The sequence below is a fragment of the Oncorhynchus keta genome, chromosome 12 (genome assembly GCF_023373465.1).
Source record: "Oncorhynchus keta strain PuntledgeMale-10-30-2019 chromosome 12, Oket_V2, whole genome shotgun sequence".
NCBI classification, from domain to species: Eukaryota; Metazoa; Chordata; class Actinopteri; order Salmoniformes; family Salmonidae; genus Oncorhynchus; species Oncorhynchus keta.
In genome coordinates this window covers 42,097,789-42,117,568 of record NC_068432.1, presented here as the reverse complement: position 1 = coordinate 42,117,568, position 19,780 = coordinate 42,097,789, and the positions used below count along the sequence as shown (strand labels likewise).

At 43.9% G+C, this 19,780-nt stretch overlaps 1 protein-coding gene across 4 annotated transcripts in view; it reads left to right on the top strand.

Moving 5' to 3' along the window:
* cntnap3 (contactin associated protein family member 3) overlaps nt 1–19,780 on the top strand; it is a 221,017-nt gene that overhangs the window by 157,186 nt on the left and 44,051 nt on the right. For all 4 annotated transcript variants that reach the window (XM_052458344.1, XM_052458342.1, XM_052458341.1 and 1 more), the window contains exon 17: nt 4,526–4,747. In XM_052458344.1, coding sequence (XP_052314304.1) covers nt 4,526–4,747 — 222 coding nt within the window. The remainder of the gene's footprint in view (nt 1–4,525; nt 4,748–19,780) is intronic.

Here is a 19,780-nt window from a genome sequence, read left to right as displayed (position 1 = left end):
CTACCCCCAAGCCATAGGACTCCTGAACATCTAATCAAATGGCTACCCAGAACAGTTGCATTGCTCCTCTTTATTATTATCTATGCATAGTCACTTTAATAACTCCACCAACATGTACATATTACCTCAATTACCTCGACACCGGTGCGTCTGCACATTGACTCTGTACCGGTTCCCCCTGTATATAGCCCCGTTATTGTTACTTACTGCTGCTATTTAATTAATTAATTATTGTCATATTTTCTTAACTGCATTGTTGGTTAAGGGCTTGTAAGTAAACATTTCACTTTAAGTTCTAATGTACCCCTGTTGTATCCAGCGCATGTGACAAATAACATTTGGTTTGTTGTGTTGTTGCCATATAATCCATAGAAGGGTTTTGGAATCTCTAACCCTAGCAATTCAACTGGACAAACAGGTAGCTTCAAAAATGCTCAGAGGCAACATCCTGAGAAAGTATGGTCTGGTCAAAGGGCAAATGAAAACATGCTGACAAGTCTTCAATACCCCAGGAAAAAGCAGTGTCACATAATTAGCACAGCCACAGAAGAGAAAATCACTAGATTGTATGAACATGATGCCAACAGTAGAGCACCAACAGGGAAAAAGGACACACTAATGAGGAACAAGAAGAAAAAGCAGAAGTGCCTCTTGAATGGCACAATTCAGAACCTTTATCAGCATTTTAAGAGGGAATATTCAGAGATTAAAATGTCCTACACTGAATTCTGCAAAAGATGTCCTTTTAGGGTTGTCAAGCCAACTGGCCAGGATAGGGACACACGCCTCTGCAAAACCCGCACCAACCTCCAGTCCATGGCGGACAAACTACGGTATCACAAAGTGATCAGCTGCAGCAACATTGAGAACCTTATTGAGTCTTTGTGCTGTGAGAACTTGAAGAAAGAGTGCATGTACACAGACTGCTCCCTTTGGAAAAATATAGTTTTTATGATAAATACATGTTTTCAGCTGTCACAAAGGCAAGTTTATACATTCAGGCGTTGTGTTAAATTATTAAGATTAGGAAAACCTTAAAAATCACTTAAAATAATATTCAATACAAGTTCATGTACAAATTCTAAAAGTGTTATAAATAAATTGTATGATATTTCATTTTCAACTAAAATGGATGTTTAATGATGAGATGGAAATTGCATTTGTTTATGGCTGTCTGAGAAAAATGTCAAAAATATTTACATTCCTGAATAGTACGATCGCAGCCATTATCAAAAACAATTACAATACTGGTAAAATGGTGTTTCAATAAGTTTTCATTTCTGAAAGCTTGCAGGGCCAAAGTGCCCAAATTTGCACACCTGACTACATGTAGACATAGTATTATAGTAGTCTATCAAAATAATCAAACACATTATTTTAGTAAATAACTTTGACCATATGTAATTGTTTTTCTTTAAATAGTAAAGTACAACTTTTTAAACTTCTTCCACTACCTCAAAAATATTTTTAAAGAGCTAAAGCAAGCCGCCCCACAACTTTACAACTTTAATTCATTAAAATGATCCATTCAGACAAGATGGGCAGTTAGGAAGAGCTTTGTATAAACATATACACTAAATGTGTAACGTTCTACCCAGACGACACCATTCTGTATACTTCCGGCCCGTCCTTGGACACTGTGCTATCTAACCTCCAAACGAGCTTCAATGCCATACAACACTCCTTCCGTGGCCTCCAACTGCTCTTAAACGCTAGTAAACCAAATGAATGCTTTTCAACCGTTCGCTGCCTGCACCTGCACGCCCAACTAGCATCACCACCCTGGATGGTTCCGACCTAGAATATGTGGACATCTATAAGTACCTAGGTGTGTGGCTAGACTGTAAACTCTCCTTCCAGAATCATATCAAACATCTCCAATCTAAAATAAAATGTAGAGTCAGCTTTCTATTCCGCAACAAAGCCTCCATCACTCATGCCGCCAAATCAAAATCAAATCAAATCAAGATCAAGTATACATATAGTTAAAGTGGCAAATTTACCTAGTAAAACTGACTATCCTACCGATCCTCGACTTCGGCGATGTCATCTACAAAATAGCTTCCAATACTCTACTCAGCAAACTGGATGCAGTTTATCACAGTGCCATCCGTTTTGTCACTAAAGCACCTTATACCACCCACCACTGCGACCTGTATGCTCTAGTCGGCTGGCCCTAAATACATATTCGTCGCCAGACCCACTGGCTCCAGGTCATATTACAAGTCCATGCTAGGTAAAGCTCCGCCTTATCTCAGTTCACTGGTCACGATGGCAACACCCACCCATAGCACGCGCTCCAGCAGGTGTATCTCACTGATCATCCCTAAAGCCAACACCTCATTTGGCCGCCTTTCGTTCCAGTTCTCTGCTGCCTGTGACTGGAACGAATTGCAAAAATCGCTGAAGTTGAAGACTTTTATCTCCCTCACCAACTTCAAACATCTGCTATCTGAGCAGCTAACCGATCGCTGCAGCTGTACATAGTCTAACGATAAATAGCCCACCCAATTTTACCTACCTCATCCCCATACTGTTTATATTTATTTACTTTTCTGCTCTTTTGCACACCAATATCTCTACCTGTTCATGACCATCTGATCATTTATCACTCGTGTTAATCTGCAAAATTGTAATTATTTGCCTACCTCCTCATGCCTTTTGCACACAATGTATATAGACTCTCTTTTTTCTATTGTGTTATTGACTTGTTAATTGTTTACTCCATGTGTATTTCTGTTGTCTGTTCACACTGCTATGCTCTATGCTTGGCCAGGTCGCAGTTGCAAATGAGAACTTGTTCTCAACTAGCCTACGTGGTTAATTAAAGGTGAAATAAATACATAAATATATTTAATGTTCGTCGAAATGGGTAGACCAAGGCGCAGCGTGATTTGGGTTCATCAAAATGTATTAGAATGTGAACCAGCAACACAAATAATAAAGAGAAACAAACGAACGTACAGCCTTGTAGGGATCAAAAGCAACAATACAAAAACAAGATCCCACAAACAACAGTTGGGAAAAGGCTACCTAAATATGATCCCCAATCAGAGACAACAATAGACAGCTGCCTCTGATTGGGAACCATACCAGGCCAACATAGAAATACAAAAACTAAACTAGTGAGTTATAGATCTGTCATTCTCATTGAAAGGAAGTCTTAGAAGCGCAAGATCTGTTCTATGTGTTATTTCTATGCTTCCCATTTTTGTACACTAGCTTCAAACAGCTGAAAATATAATATTTTGTTATGGAAAATATATTTCACAGCGGTTTAGATGGTACAATGATTCTCTATGTAACGTATGTGAAACGGCTAGTTAGCGTTTCAATCGGTGACATCACTTGTTCTGAGACCTTGAAGTAGTGGTTCCCCTTGCTCTGCAAGGGCTGCGGCATTTAGTGGAGCGATGGGTAACGATGCTTCGTGGGTGTCAGTTGTTGATGTGTGCAGAGGGTCCCCTGGTTCGTGCCCGGGTATGGCCCGAGGGGACGGTCTAAAGTTATACTGTTACATCTACACTACACTTGCTTGTTTTGTCACATAAACTGAAATTAGGCAAACTTTTAGAATTTTAGCAACCAGGAAATGGCAGAGCGATTTCTGCATGGTGCGTCTTTAACATCCCATCATGCTTAGGTTCATATATCAAAATGCTGGGCAGGCCATTATTTTGGCTACCATGGCTATGCCCCCATAGGATGACAATGACATGTGGTCATTGAATGGTTTGATGAGCATGAAAGCAATGTAAACCATACGCCATGGCCGTCTGTCATTAGATTTCAACTCAACTGAACACTTCTGGGAGATTCTGGAGTGGCACCTGAGACGGTGTTTTCCACCAACATCAACAAAACACCAAATGATGGAAATTGTTGTGGAAGAATGGTGTCGCATCCCTCCGATAGAGTTCCAGACACTTGTAGAATCTATGCCAAGGGGCATTGAAGCTATTCTGGCTCATGGTGGCCCAACTCCCTTTTAAGACTTTGGTCTATCCTTTATTTTGGCAGTTACCTGTAGCTAGCTACTGTATAGTGGAGTTTAGTGCCAGGCCAGCAGTGGACGTTTTTGATGTAGTGTGTGAGATCTGGGGGAAAATAACTGGAACACAATGTTGTCAGGCCACTTTGTACTGGTATCGGCATGACAACCCCTCATCTTTCTCTATTCCTGTTGATACTCAAGGTCACAGCAACCATCAAAAAAGCTTCACAGTTGTGTCAGATATACAACTGAAAAAGTGTAAATGTGATTTTGTCCGAGCAGTGAAAGTTACATGGGTCAGATGAGTGTTTTTATAGACAAGATTGGAAAGAAAATGTCAAGACAAGGGGAGGAAAATTATCTAGATGTCTGGAGGTAAAAAAATTATATTTGACACTGCATTTTGGGATATTTACCCGCCTATCCAAATACTACTTATCTGGTGTGTATAACCATCTCTTTCTCCTTCCTTCCATCTCTCCTTCCCTCCGCAATCCGCCCTCCTCCTTTCCTCCTTCCATCCCCCTACAGCGCCGACAGAGGTGGTCTTCTCGTTTGACGTGGGCAACGGCCCCTTTGAAGTGCGGGTGGAGACAGGCGATGTGGCACTAAACGACGACAGGTGGCACCGTGTTCGAGCGGAGCGAAATGTAAAAGAGGCTTCGCTGCGTGTGGACGCTTTCCCCAACGCCACACAGAAGGCCCCCGCCGATGGTCACATCCATCTGCAGCTCAACAGCCAGTTATTTGTAGGTAGGAAAACACTGCTGCTTCAGACCACTACCTATCCCTCCCTCAATCGAGACAGAAATAAACCAGACCCGGGTTCAAATACTATTTGAAATCCTTCAAATACTTTAAGCGTTTGATCTAGCCTGCCCTGGGAGTGCCTGTTGGGCAGGGTTTTCAGTTGTGGGACTACTATATCAGTTCATAAAGGCAGGCTCAAGCACACACAGATAAAGTATTTGAAGGGAATTTCAATAGCATTTGAACTCAGGTCTGCCATTAAGAGGAATAAGCATGCGTGATATAAATGGCTCAGTGAGAGGTGCTAGGCTTCCTACATTCACCAGCCCTATCCACGTCTGTCATTTGTAATAATGCCGTTTTTGTCTGCTTTCCAAAAGCTACCCTATTCCCTATATAGTGCACTACTTTTGACCAGAGCCCTATGGCCCCTGGTCAAAACTATTGCTCTACATAGGGAATAGGATCCCAGTTGGGGAACAGCCTTTGAGTTGGGGCACCCTGAGATTCTTCCTGTTTGTCTCCACTCCCTCCTTCAGGAGTGTGCCAGAGAGCAATTCAGAGAAATTAAGCCATTTGTGGCCGTTTTCTGTTTTCTCTGTTTCCTCTGCCAGTGGTGAACAGAGACTCCATAGCTTGCAAATATAGGTAGCGGTAAGATGCAGTGGAAGCACCACCTATAAGAAGCTGCCACCGTCACAGTAATAGTTAATGCTCATGCATTCTCAAACAACCTTGCTCTCAGGCCATCTGTCCATTGATATGCATTTGCTTGAAGCTAGGTTTAATAAATCTATTCTGTACCTACGTCAGACATCTATATTGGGAACATTCTTTGCCATATAGAGCCTATCAGTACCATTGTGCTGGTTTTCAGTCTGTTTTTGCCCCAGACTATTCCAATGATTTAAAGACAGGAAAACACTAGGAAAAACACTAGGAAAAACACTAGGAAAAACACTAGGAAAAACACTAGGAAAAACAAGCTGTTGTATAACACTTTATCTACAAGCAAATATTGAGGATTCTTCTTTCGGTCTGTTATATCCACAAACATCCACTTTGCTGGAAAAACGAACAAACAGTGGTTGCAGGCAGAGTCAGAATGAGAGAATGAATATTGATATGTTGGATGTCTTTAGCCAGTAATCCCTTACAGTGCTTGTGAGGGACCATACCATAAAACCTACAGATTGTCCTGGGGTTCATAGGAAGTCCTATTGGTATTATGTGTCACGGTTTGATAAATACACATTTTATGATTTATATTCAGAACGTATGTGTAGAAAACGCTTTCAGCCTCTCTCCTGAACACTTCCAGCCCTCTCTAACTCTTAAAACAAGTAGCCCACCTACCCCCAACAAGGTGTCAGCATGCTTAAGTTCGGCTAGTGTGTCGTAGCCAGTATACACTTCCTCAAAATAGTCAACATTTTTCTAAGATAACTCAAGAAATCTGTCATTCATTTTGACGTTTTTTTTTTTTTTTACATCTAACTAAGATGTTTTGCGCAGTATTTTTTTAATAAAAAAATATTCATTAAAACTAGTCTTCTCTCGTTGAATGACAACAAAGACTTGAATGAAAAATCCTTACTGTTGACCAATCTCCGACAAAGGTGCATAGACTTTGGCTCTGAAGTCGGTCTTGCCTCCAGAAAAAATGGGTGTGTCTGAACAGTCTCAAAAACCCTCATGGGAGTCCAAAACAAACAAAAACATAATTTTTTTGGTCATAATATATGCACAAACTCTACCGAACCGTTTTGGTTGGGAAGCATGCGGACACCTTAAGCCTGACTCCTTGACCCTGCAGAGCGTAGAGGTGGGGAAGGATCCCCATTGTTTACAGGCTACTCTGTGTCCCCCTCTGGGGCTCTTTAGTTACATGCCACATGCAGTGACCTCAGGGCATCTATCCAATAGGCAGGTGGGACCGGGACATGTATAAAAGCACAGTCCAACCCAGTCTGGGCTCAGTCTTACTTTTTTACATTTGACATTTTAGTACTTTAGAAGACGCTCTTATCCAGAGCAACATACACTTAGTGCCTTCGTCTTAACATAGCTAGGTGGGACAACCACATATCACAGGCATAGTAAGTACACTTTTCCTCAAAGTAGTTATCATCAAAGTCAGAGCTGGGGGGGTAGGGACTCTGCAACCTTAGCTTCAGAGGGAAGCTAGTTCCACCATTGTGGTGCCAGGATAGTAGTGGCAGAGTGAGGAGCTCTCTCATAAATCTCTGCCCTACATCTGGGCCACAACCCACGGACCAATTATCCTGCAGCCTTGGACTCTCCCAACACACTGTAGTGTTAGTGCGTCTCTGACCTATGTAAGTGAACTGCACTGGGATAGGGCACTTTATGTCTGGTTGTAATGTAAGCTTTTATGTAACTATTTGATAGCCATTCATGCCATAGGCCTTAAGATGTCAGCCCCCATGGCTTGATCCAACCTGCTAGCCTAGCCTAACCTAGCATGCTAACTTATTACCTATGCTAGTTGACCCTGTCTATATTTTATCTTTTGTTATCTTATGTTTATCTTATTTTCCTATTGCTAACACCTTATAGCTGCTATTGTATATGCAGTGGGGAGAACAAGTATTTGATACACTGCCGATTTTGCAGGTTTTTCTACTTACAAAACATGTAGAGGTCTGTCATTTTTATCATAGGTACACTTCAACTGCAAGAGAAGCAATCTAAAACAAAAATCCAGAAAATCACATTGTATGATTTTTAAGTAATTCATTTGCATTTTATGTCCCAGGGCTTGGAAATTATTGATTTGTCCCTCCAGGATGGAGAAGCTGTCTTCATTAAAGTATGGGGATTCTAGTGGGGGATATAGGTAGCACACAGGAGGACATTTTTCTCTAATGAGATCATTTCCTTTTGAATTTCTAGCCAAATGTAAAATGTTCCTGTTTTGATTAATTTAATGGAGTGAGTTAGGTCTGCTCTATACCGAATTACATACCCCCTGAGTCCCTTCCCTGTTTCACACCTGGTAGTTTGGTGGATGGGACTGCCAGCTCTCTGTAACCTAGAGGGCAACCAGTGGGTCCGTCTCCTCTATACCAGGTTGCTTGCAGGATGACAATGTCTGTATTACCGATTTCTTTGGTGAAGTCCGGGTTCCTGCTCTTTAGGCCAAAGTCAGATGACCTCAGGCCTTGGATATTCCAGGATGATATAGTGAAGGCTTTGTGTTCCATGAAGTGTCCAATGTTGTTGGTCTTGTGGTTTGGCCTCAGGCCAGTAAGTGTGAGCAAAGCCTGCTGAGCATCTGGTACATGCCATTGGCTTGGGTGAGTGTAAGAGTGGGGGTTGGGCCTGTTTGCCCGCTCACTGACTGGGCGTATGTGTGACTTCCATGTTGAGGCCCTCTTTGCGGGGGTGGGGTGCATGGGGTGGGCAGGCGGGGTATAGGTCTGGTCTGCGGGGGCCTAAATGGGGTGTGGGCATGGTTGACGAGGGGGGTGTTTATTGGTTGGGGTGGGGATGTGGCTGGTGGTGCTGTGGTCTGGATGTAAGTCCTCTTGGTGTGGGTCCTCTATGTGTAGGGGGGTCCCGCAGGTCTGAGAGGGTATCTCGCTGGTCTGGTCGTTGTGTCTATTGATCTGTTGCTCCTGTGTGAAGTGTTTGGGGCGATGTCCTTTAGTCCATCGGTAAATAGCCCACCAATTTACCTACCTCATCCCCATACTGTTTTTATTTATTTACTTTTCTGCTCTTTTGCACACCAGTATCTCTACCTGCACATGACCATCTGACCATTTATCACTCCAGTGATGCTAAATTGTCGCAGTTGTAAATGAGAACTTGTTCTCAACTAGCCTACCTGGTTAAATAAAGGTGAAAGGTGGGCACTGCTGCCTTGTATAGGTGGACCTTGTAATTAAAAAAATATATTTTTCACCTTTATTTAACCAGGTAGGCTATTTGAGAACAATTTCTCATTTGCAACTGCGACCTGGCCAAGATAAAGCATAGCAGTGTGAACAGACAACACAGAGTTACTCATGGAGTAAACAATTAACAAGTCAATAACACAGTAGAAAAAAAGGGGAGTCTATATACAATGTGTGCGAAAGGCATGAGGAGGTAGGCGAATAATTACAATTTTGCAGATTAACACTGGAGTGATAAATGATCAGATGGTCATGTACAGGTAGAGATATTGGTGTGCAAAAGAGCAGAAAAGTAAATAAATAAAAACACTGTGGGGATGAGGTAGGTGAAAATGGGTGGGCTATTTACCGATAGAGCATACAAGTCGCGGTGATGGGTGGTATAAGGTGCTTTAGTGACAAAACGGATGGCACTGTGATAAACTGCATCCAGTTTGCTGAGTAGAGTGTTGGAAGCAATTTTGTAGATGACATCGCCGAAGTCGAGGATCGGTAGGATAGTCAGTTTTACTAGGGTAAGCTTGGCGGCGTGAGTGAAGGAGGCTTTGTTGCGGAATAGAAAACCGACTCTTGATTTGATTTTCATTGTCATAAAGGCTGTTCATGTCCAGGGTGGAGTGGTGGGCACTGCTGCCTTGTATAGGTGGACCTGGTCATAAAGGCTGGGGGTTGTCAGAAGGGCTATCAGGGTGGCTGACACGGGGGGTGCTCAGAGGGGGTGAGAGCCGCTGGGCTTGGGGTTCTTAATTTGTCTGTTCTGCTGTGATGTCAACGCTATGGTCAGGGTCTGGTGTGGACTGTTCTGCTGTGGTGTTGAGACTTTTGTCGGGTGCTGAGGTGGGCTGTTCTGCTGGCTTCTCTGCTGGGGTGGCCACCTCTCTAGTGGGTTGTTCTCTGTCACCCGCCACCCCCCTCAACTTCTCCTCCAGCAGTCTCATCCTCTCCTCTAGTGCTCTGTTCTTCTCCTGCTCCTGCTCTTTCTCCTGTTGAAGTTGTCTCACCACAGTCCAGAGTGCAGATATGTCTCTGTCCATCTCCAGCACTCCGGGACTGGTTAGGAGAGTGTTGTTGTGCTGGACTGTTGTCTGGGTCTGTGCTGACTGGCGTGTAATCACCTGCTGTTCCAGCTCCACCTGCCTTACCTCCAGCTGGGTAAATGTATCCTTCATTTCAATGATAGGGTAGTACTCTGTGCTGTGAGGTTGACTTTCCGCTGGGGGTGGCTCGTCTGTGGGGTTATATAATGAAGAGGTCTGGTCTGACCCGCTCGGGGTGGGGGTATCTTTCTCAAGGGAGAGCTTCTCCTGCTGGGCTAATTCTTTGATTAGGTGAAAGTTTGGGGTTACCCTGTATCATTACTGTTCCAGACTTATAGAGATTTATATTAGCTGACTCAGTCCTCGTTGTCAAGTACCCTGAGTTTCCACGCCTCGTTAACCCCCCCTCTCTTAACAAAAGGGTAGTGTGCTAATGTAGCACTGTGCCATGCCAGGGGATGGTTTGTGTGGAAGATAAGGTTGCTGATGTTCCCATTTTTGTAATAGTCAGCAAAAAATGTTGCTTGATTTTTCATAAGGAGCTTCATTTTCTAATATTTTCTTGCCTTATCATTCTTTACATACACAGGATACTGTATTTGAATTACCTCTGAACAGCAGGAGGCAGCTTCTAAGACCTCTCCATTTGGTTGGAGTAGACTGCTTGACCCCCCTGCCATTGTTGTGCTAAAGGACTTTGACACCTCTCACTTGACGCGTCAGTGCTAGTTGAAGTTGTATCAAGTTTGGTAGTCTTCATTTAGCATTCAGTCCTTATAAAGTAATGTAGTGTATTTTTCTTCTTGGCTTTTTGAAATAAAAAAAACGTTTCAGACTAAACGTTACTCACTCAGTTCGAGAGGTTGGATGGTGTTTTCAGGTTTCTGTTGTTTTCCAGAGAATTTGCTGTATAGAATAATAATCCTTGGTAGTTGTAAATCTTCCAGGTGATTCCATCCAAAATCAGGTTGTAGGTTTTGAGTTTTGATTTGAAGTGAAGGTATGTTGTCGAGGGTAGCATCCTGTATATGTTCCTGACAAAAAAAAATCTAAGTTTATCTAACTCTAAATCTGTCTTTTTTTAAGAAAATGCTGAAAAATGCAGGAGCTCATCTGATCATGTCTCTATCTCTCTCCAATTTTCCTAATTTCTCTCATTTCTAATTTCCCTAATTTCTCTCATTTCTAATTTCCCTCATATGGTCTTCTCTCTCTCTCTCTCTCTCTCTCTCTCTCTCTCTCTCTCTCTCTCTCTCTCTCTCTCTCTCTCTCTCTCTCTCTCTCTCTCTCTCTCTCTCTCTCTCTCTACACCCCTCTCTCTCTCTCTAGTCTCTCTCTCTCTCTCACACTCTCTCTCTCTCTAGTCTCTCTCTCTAGTCTCTCTCTCTCTCTAGTCTCTCTCTCTCTCTACACACCCCTCTCTCTCTCTCTGGTCTCTCTCTCTCTCTAGTCTCTCTCTCTCTAGTCTCTCTCTCTAGTCTCTCTCTAGTCTCTCTCTATCTACACTCTCTCTACACACTCTCTCTCTCTCTACACACCTCTCGCTCTCTCTCTCTCTCTCTCTCTCTCTCTCTACTCTCTTCTCTCTCTTCTCTCTCTTCTCTCTCTTCTCTCTCTTCTCTCTCTTCTCTTACTCTCTCTACTCTCTCTACTCTCTCTACTCTCTCTACCTAAACTCGCTCTCTCTATCTACACTCGCTCTCTCTATCTACACTCGCTCTCTCTATCTACACTCACTCTCTCTATCTACACTCACTCTCTCTATCTACACACTCTTCTCTCTACACACTCTTCTCTCTCTATCTACACTCTCCTACACTCTCTTCTCTCTCTACACACCTCGCTACTCTCTATCTCTCTCTCTCTCTCTAAATCTACTCTCTCTCTCTCTACACTCTCTCTACTCTCTCTACACTCTCTCTCTCTCTACACACTCTCTCTCTCTCTACTCACTCCCTCTACTCTCTCTCTCTCTCTCTCTCTCTCTCTCTCTCTCTCTCTCTCTCTCTCTCTCTCTCTCTCTCTCTCTCTCTCTCTCTCTCTCTCTCTCTCTCTCTCTCTCTACTCTCTCTCTCTCTACTCTCTCTCTCTCTCTCTACTCTCTCTCTCTCTCTCTCTCTCTCTCTCTCACACTCTCTCTCTCTCTCTCTCTCTCTCTCTCTCTCTCTCTCTCTCTCTACACTCGCTCTCTCTATCTACTCGCTCTCTCTATCTACACTCTCTCTCTCTCTCTCTCTCTCTCTCTCTCTCTCTCTCTCTCTACACTCGCTCTACACTCGCTCTCTATCTACACTCACTCTCTCTCTCTATCTACACTCGCTCTCTCTATCTACACACTCTCTCTCTACACACTCTTCTCTCTCTATCTACACTCTCTCTACACACTCTTCTCTCTCTACACCCCCTCTCTCTCTATCTCTCTCTCTCTCTACACACCCCTCTCTCTCTCTCTCTCTCTCTCTCTCTCTCTCTCTCTCTCTCTCTCTCTCTCTCTCTCTCTCTACTCTCTCTCTACTCTCTCTCTCTCTCTCTACATACTCTCTCTCTACTCTCTCTCTCTACACACACACTCTCTCTCTACACACACTCTCTCTCTCTACACACTCTCTCTCTCTCTCTCTCTCTCTCTCTCTCTCTACACACCCCCTCTCTCTCTCTCTCTCTCTCTCTCTCTCTCTCTCTCTCAATTCAATTCAATTCAAGGGCTTTATTGGCATGGGAAACATGTGTTAACATTGCCAAAGCAAGTGAGGTAGACAACATACAAAGTGAATATATAAAGTGAAAAACAACAAAAATTAACAGTAAACATTACACATACAACAGTTTCAAAACAGTAAAGACATTACAAATGTCATATTATATATATATATATATATATATATATATATATATATATATATATACACAATGTACAAATAATTAAAGGACACAAGATAAAATAAATAAGCATAAATATGGGTTGTATTTACAATGGTGTTTGTTCTTCACTGGTTGCCCTTTTCTCATGGCAACAGGTCACAAATCTTGCTGCTGTGATGGCACACTGTGGAATTTCACCCAGTAGGTATGGGAGTTTTTCAAAATTGGATATGTTTTCGAATTCTTTGTGGATCTGTGTGATCTGGGGGAAATATGTCTCTCTAATATGGTCATACATTGGGCAGGAGGTTAGGAAGTGCAGCTCAGTTTCCACCTCATTTTGTGGGCAGTGAGCACATAGCCTGTCTTCTCTTGAGAGCCATGTCTGCCTACGGCCTTTCTCAATAGCAAGGCTATGCTCACTGAGTCTGTACATAGTCAAAGCTTTCCTTAATTTTGGGTCAGTCACAGTGGTCAGGTATTCTGCCGCTGTGTACTCTCTGTGTAGGGCCAAATAGCATTCTAGTTTGCTCTGTTTTTTGTTAATTCTTTCCAATGTGTTAAGTAATTATCTTTTGTTTTCTCATGATTTGGTTGGGTCTAATTGTGCTGTTGTCCTGGGGCTCTGTAGGGTGTGTTTGTGTTTGTGAACAGAGCCCCAGGACCAGTTTGCTTAGGGACTCTTCTCCAGGTTCATCTCTCTGTTTGTGATGGCTTTGTTATGGAAGGTTTGTGAATCGCTTCCTTTTAGGTGGTTGTAGAATTTAATGGCTCTTTTCTGGATTTTGATAATTAGTGGGTATCGGCCTAATTCTGCTCTGCATGCATTATTTGGTGTTTTACGTTGTACACGGAGGATATTTTTGCAGAATTCTGCGTGCAGAGTCTCAATTTGGTGTTTGTCCCATTTTGTGAAGTCTTGGTTGGTGAGCGGACCCCAGACCTCACAACCATAAAGGGCAATGGGCTCTATGACTGATTCAAGTATTTTTAGCCAAATCCTAATTGGTATGTTGAAATTTATGTTTCTTTTGATGGCATAGAATGCCCTTCTTGCCTTGTCTCTCAGATCGTTCACACCTTTGTGGAAGTTACCTGTGGCGCTGATGTTTAGGCCAAGGTATGTATAGTTTTTGTGTGCTCTAGGGCAACAGTGTCGAGATGGAATTTGTATTTGTGGTCCTGGTGACTCGACCTTTTTGGAACACCATTATTTTGGTCTTACTGAGATTTACTGTCAGGGCCCAGGTCTGACAGAATCTGTGCATAAGATCTAGGTGCTGCTGTAGGCCCTCCTTGGTTGGTGACAGAAGCACCAGATCATCAGCAAACAGCAGACATTTGACTTCGGATTCTAGCAGGGGAGGCCGGGTGCTGCAGACTTTTCTAGTGCCCGCGCCAGTTCGTTGATATATATGTTGAAGAGGGTGGGGCTTAAGCTGCATCCCTGTCTAACCCACGACCCTGTGTGAAGAAATGTGTGTGTTTTTTGCCAATTTTAACCGCACACTTGTTGTTTGTGTACATGGATTTTATAATGTCATATGTTTTACCCCCAACACCACTTTCCATCAGTTTGTATAGCAGACCCTCATGCCAAATTGAGTCGAAGGCTTTTTTGAAATCAACAAAGCATGAGAAGACTTTTCCTTTGTTTTGTTTTGCTTTGTTGTCAATTAAGGTGTGCAGGGTGAATACATGGTCTGTTGTACGGTAATTTGGTAAAAAGCAAATTTGACATTTGCTCAGTACATTGTTTTCATTGAGGAAATGTACGAGTCTGCTGTTAATAATAATGCAGAGGATTTTCCCAAGGTTACTGTTGACACATATTCCACGGTAGTTATTGGGGTCAAATTTGTCTCCACTTTTGTGGATTGGGGTGATCAGTCCTTGGTTCCAAATATTGGGGAAGATGCCAGAGCTAAGTATGATGTTAAAGAGTTTTAGTATAGCCAGTTGGAATTTGTTGTCTGTATATTTGATCATTTCATTGAGGATACCATCGACACCACAGGCCTTTTTGGGTTGGAGGGTTTTTATTTTGTCCTGTAACTCATTCAATGTAATTGGAGAATCCAGTGGGTTCTGGTAGTCTTTAATAGTTGATTCTAAGATCTGTAGTTGATCATGTATATGTTTTTGCTCTTTGTTCTTTGTTATAGAACCAAAAAAGATTGGAGAAGTGGTTTACCCAGACATCTCCATTTTGGATAGATAATTCTTCGTGTTGTTGTTTGTTTAGTGTTTTCCAATTTTCCCAGAAGTGGTTAGAGTCTATGGATTCTTCAATTGCATTGAGCTGATTTCTGACATGCTGTTCCTTCTTTTTCCGTAGTGTGTTTCTGTATTGTTTTAGTGATTCACCATAGTGAAGGCGTAGACTCAGGTTTTCCGGGTCTCTATGTTTTTGGTTGGACAGGTTTCTCAATTTCTTTCTTAGATTTTTGCATTCCTCATCAAACCATTTGTCATTATTGTTAATTTTCTTCGGTTTTCTATTTGAGATTTTTAGATTTGATAGGGAAGCTGAGAGGTCAAATATACTGTTAAGATTTTCTACTGCCAAGTTTACACCTTCACTATTACAGTGGAACGTTTTACTCTCTATCTACACTCTCTCTCTACACACTCTCTCTCTACACACCCCTCGCTCTCTCTCTCTCTCTCTCTCTACATACTCTCTCGCTCTCGACATACTCTCTCTCTACTCTCTCTCTCTCTCTCTCTCTCTACGTACTCTCTCTCTCTACTCTCTCTCTCTCTATCTACACTCTCTACACACTCTCTCTACACACTCTCTCTCTCTCTCTCTACACACTTTCTCTCTACACACTCTCTCTCTATCTACACTCTCTACACACTCTCTCTCTCTCTCTACACCTCGCTCTCTCTCTCTCTCTCTCGCTCTCTCTCTCTCTTCTCTCTCTCTCTCTTTTCTCTCTCTCTCTCTCTCTCTCTCTCTCTCTCTCTCTCTCTCTCTCTCTCTCTCTCTCTCTCTCTCTACACTCTCTACACACTCTCTCTCTACACACTCTCTCTCTCTCTCTCTACACACTTTCTCTCTACACACTCTCTCTCTATCTACACTCTCTACACACTCTCTCTCTCTCTCTACACCCCTCTCTCTCTCTCTCTCTCTCTCTCTCTCTCTCTCTCTCTCTCTCGGTGCATGCTGGGTGTTTTGGAGTTTGAGTGTTTGGTGTGGAAAGCTCTATCCTAACTAACTTTCTTGATTCTATTCTTTTCATGTTATTTTCTATGGTGGAGGGTTAATGCAATATTTGTTTTTAGCGGTATCCAAAGTTTATTTTTTCAAAGTTAGGGTGGAAGAGGACAGAGTAACGTTCCGGGGGTTGCAAGGTATAGTGTGCGCAATGGCTTCTCAGCCTAGTGCGCAAGAGACGCTGTCGATTCAGCATGGTTTTAGGTGTGTTCCTGAGAACGGAGTTAAGGTGGAGGAGGTTCTGCTCGCGGTCGGTGAACAGGTAGGAGCTGAGTTTATACATTCTGCTTCTAGAATGAACAAGGCGGTGGTTGTGTTCATGAAAAGAGCTAATTTGGTCGGTAGGCTAATTGCTAGCGGAATATTTGTAAGGGATGTGTTGGTGTCAATTTCACCTCTCTCTACCCCTTCAACAAGAGTTGTAGTGGCAAATTTGCCTCCGTTTATTACGGATGATCAAATTAGGAAAGAGCTGAGTCGTTTTGGTAAGTTTGCTAGCGGTTTCCGTGTACTGTCAGCAGGTTTTCAGGCAGATGCCGTTAAGCACGTTGTTTCATTCAGGAGGCAAGTGTTTATGTTTCTGAACAATAATGAGCAACAGCTAAATGTGCATTTTAAAGTGAGGCATGGGGAAGGGCTCTATGCAGGTTTTGCCAGCACAGATAGTCTACGGTGTTTTGAATGTGGGGATTTGGGGCACAAGAGCTTTGCGTGCCCACATAAAGGCCATAGACAAGGGGAGGGTACGAGCGCAAGGGGGGGAAATCGAGGTGAAAATGCAGGGGGTAAGGAGATGCAGACAGCAGAGGCTGGGCCTAGTCAGTCTAGAGATGGTGGTGTAGATGAGGCTGGGTCTAGTCAGGCTAGAGATGGTGGAGAAGCAGAGGCTGGGTCTAGTCAGGCTAGAGATGGTGGGGTAGCTGAGGCTGGGCCTAGACATGCTATGGAGGGTGGTATAGCTGAGGCTGGCCCTAGTCATGCTATGGAGGGTGTTGTAGCTGAGGCTGGCCCTAGTCATGCTATGGAGGGTGGTGCAGATGATACTGCGTCTAGTCAGGTTATTCTAGTGGATGAGGAGAGTATAGTGGGGAAGTGTAAGAGATTAGGGGAGGAGGAGGAGGGTGTCAAGAGGAAAAAGAAAAGGGTGTGGACAAAGGCACCATGGAAATGTTGCCTGTTGCTGTGGGTGAGGCCCTAACCAGAGAGAAAGGGCAGGTGGTCAGGGTGGGAGATAGAGAAGAGGAGGAAAGTGAGTCTGAGGAAGAGGGATGAGGAGGTATTTTTTCAGACTCCTCTTCAATTGGCCCGGAGCTGACAGCCAGTCAACCAGAGGGGTCTAAGTACACGTTGAGAGAACTGACAAGGTTCCTGAATGAGACTAAGGGGAAAAAAGTTAATCTTGAGGCTTTTTTTTCCTGATCCTAGAAAGTTTGTAAGATCAGTACAACATGCTATGAGAAATGAGGGGCATGGTGTCCTCTCACCCAAGAAACGGTTTAGGTTGAGGAAGTGGGTCACAACAGTGCGTAAAGGTTTACCTTCAGACACTGTTTAAATGTTTAATTTCTTACTGACACTGGGGCTTTTTGAGCTTTGCTATTGGTCTATTTCTCTGCTGGCTTTTCTCCCACTTCTTATGGAGACTCTTCGGGTAGGCTCGCTCAATATAAATGGCGCCAGAGATGCGGGAAAGAGGAGTGTGTTGAGTGAATATGTAAAACATAAACAAGTACAGGTGTTGTTTCTGCAGGAGACGCATAGTGATGTGGTGAATGAAGTTGATTGGGGGCTCTGGTGGAAAGGGGCAAGTGTGTTGAGCCATGGGACAAATCTTAGTGCAGGGGTGGCAGTCCTTTTTTGCACCGGGTCTGGCTGTAAAAATTTGCTCCTCAAAGGAGGTGTGTAGGGGTAGGTTGCTTGTTGTTAAAGCAGAAATTAACAACATGTGTTTTGTCTTTATAAATGTGTATGCGCCTAACACAGGGAGAGAAAGAGGGTTCTATTTGGGAGTCTTAGACAGGAACTCTCACAAGTAGCGCCTGAGGAGACGCTGGTGATCGGAGGTGACTGGAACTGTACAATGGATTTTACAAAAGACAGAAATGGGGAAGAGCCTCATTCAGTGTCAGTGGGAGTGTTAAGGGACATCTTTAATCAGTTTGACCTAGTGGATGTTTGGAGAACTAAACATCCAAACACAAGACAGTATACGTGGGTGAAGGTTTTTGGGGCTAGGGTGAGTGCAGCTCGACTTGATCGTTTTTACATGTCCAGGAATCAGAGCAATAGGCTTCTGAGTGCTACCATTCTCCCAGTGGGGTTTTCGGATCACCACATAACCATGGCTCGGCTGTCTATTTCACCAGGGCCCCGGCAGGCATCTTATTGGAAGTTCAATGTAAAGCTCTTACAAGATGCCACTTTTTGCTCAGGTTTCCAGACTTTTGGGAAAGATGGGGGCAGCGAAGAGAGGAGTATGAGTCTCTGAGTCAGTGGTGGGATGTGGGGAAAGTGCAAATTCGGCTTTTCTGTCAACAGTACACAGCTCTCTCATCCTCAGAGGCTAGGAGAGTGTTGGGGGAACTAGAGCGGTGTATTAGTGAGATGGAGGTAGAGATGGTGGGGCAAGGCAATGTAGGCCTCCAGGCTAACTTAGCCGAATTACGTAGGGACCTGGGCAGTTTTTTCCAGGTTAAAGCAAAGGGAGCACTTGTAAGAGCTAGGTTCTCCATGCTCAAGGAGATGGATGCTCCCAGCTCCTTCTTCTTTGGTTTGGAAAGACAGAGCAGTGAAGCCAAGGGTATGCATTGTCTACGGCTGTCTGATGGGCGGGTGACCTCTGTGGTGGGGGAGATGCGGGAGCGGACTGTGGAGTTTTATACTGAATTGTATAGGGCAGAAATGTGTGATCCTATGTGTGCTCAGGTCTTGTTCGCAGGACTCCCTAAGCTCTCTCGGGCACAGAGGGATGAAATGGACATTCCTCTGTTGTCACATGAACTGGCAGAGGCAGTAACCCAGATGTCCCCGGTCGTGCACCCGGGGTTGATGGACTTCCAGTGGAATTTTACAAAAATTCTGGGGAACAATTGGACAGGATTTCTTTTGCGTGTTGCGAGAATGCATAGGGGTAGGAGAGTTGCCGATGAGCTGCCGTCGGGCGGCTCTGACTCTCCTGCCCAAAAAAGGGGACTTGTGTGAACTTAAGAACTGGAGGCCTGTGGCGTTACTCTGTGCGGACTACAAGATTTTTGCCAAGGTCCTCTCTAACAGACTGAAGTCCCATCTGGACTCTATAATACACAAGGACCAGACATATTGTGTACCGGGACGCTCAATCACGGACAACTTGTTCTTGATTAGGGACATGTTGGACTTGTCGAGAGGTTCTAATGTGAACTTTGGACTGGTCTCTTTAGATCAAGAGAAGGCTTTTGATAGAGTGGATCATGAGTATCTGTTTAATGTGATGTCTGTGTTTGGGTTTGGGAAGAGTTTTGTGACCTGTGTGAAGCTGTTGTATGCTGGGGCGTCATGTATGGTTAAGGTGGGAGGGGGCTCAGTAGGCCAGTCTGGGTGAGACGGGGCATTAGACAAGGATGCCCTCTATCTGGGCAGCTGTACACACTAGCCATTGAGCCTTTTTTAGGACTGCTACGCAGGAGACTGCGGGGAGTGTGCTGGACAGGCATGGATGTGGTGACAGGAATTGCAGTCTCAGCATATGCAGATGATGTTTCTGTGATGGTCAGGGATGGGCAAGATATGCAGGAACTAGAGACCAGTCTGAAGGTGTATGAGGGAGCTTCATCAGCTAAGGTAAACTGGGGAAAGAGCAAAGCTCTGTTATGTGGGGCATGGGGGATAGGGCTCCTCCTCTGCTTCCAGGGGTTTGCAGTGGGGTTGTGAAGGGCTTAAAGTGTTGGGGGTGTACCTGGGCTCGGAGAGGTGGGTCAGCAAGAACTGGGAGGGGCTGACACAGGCAGTG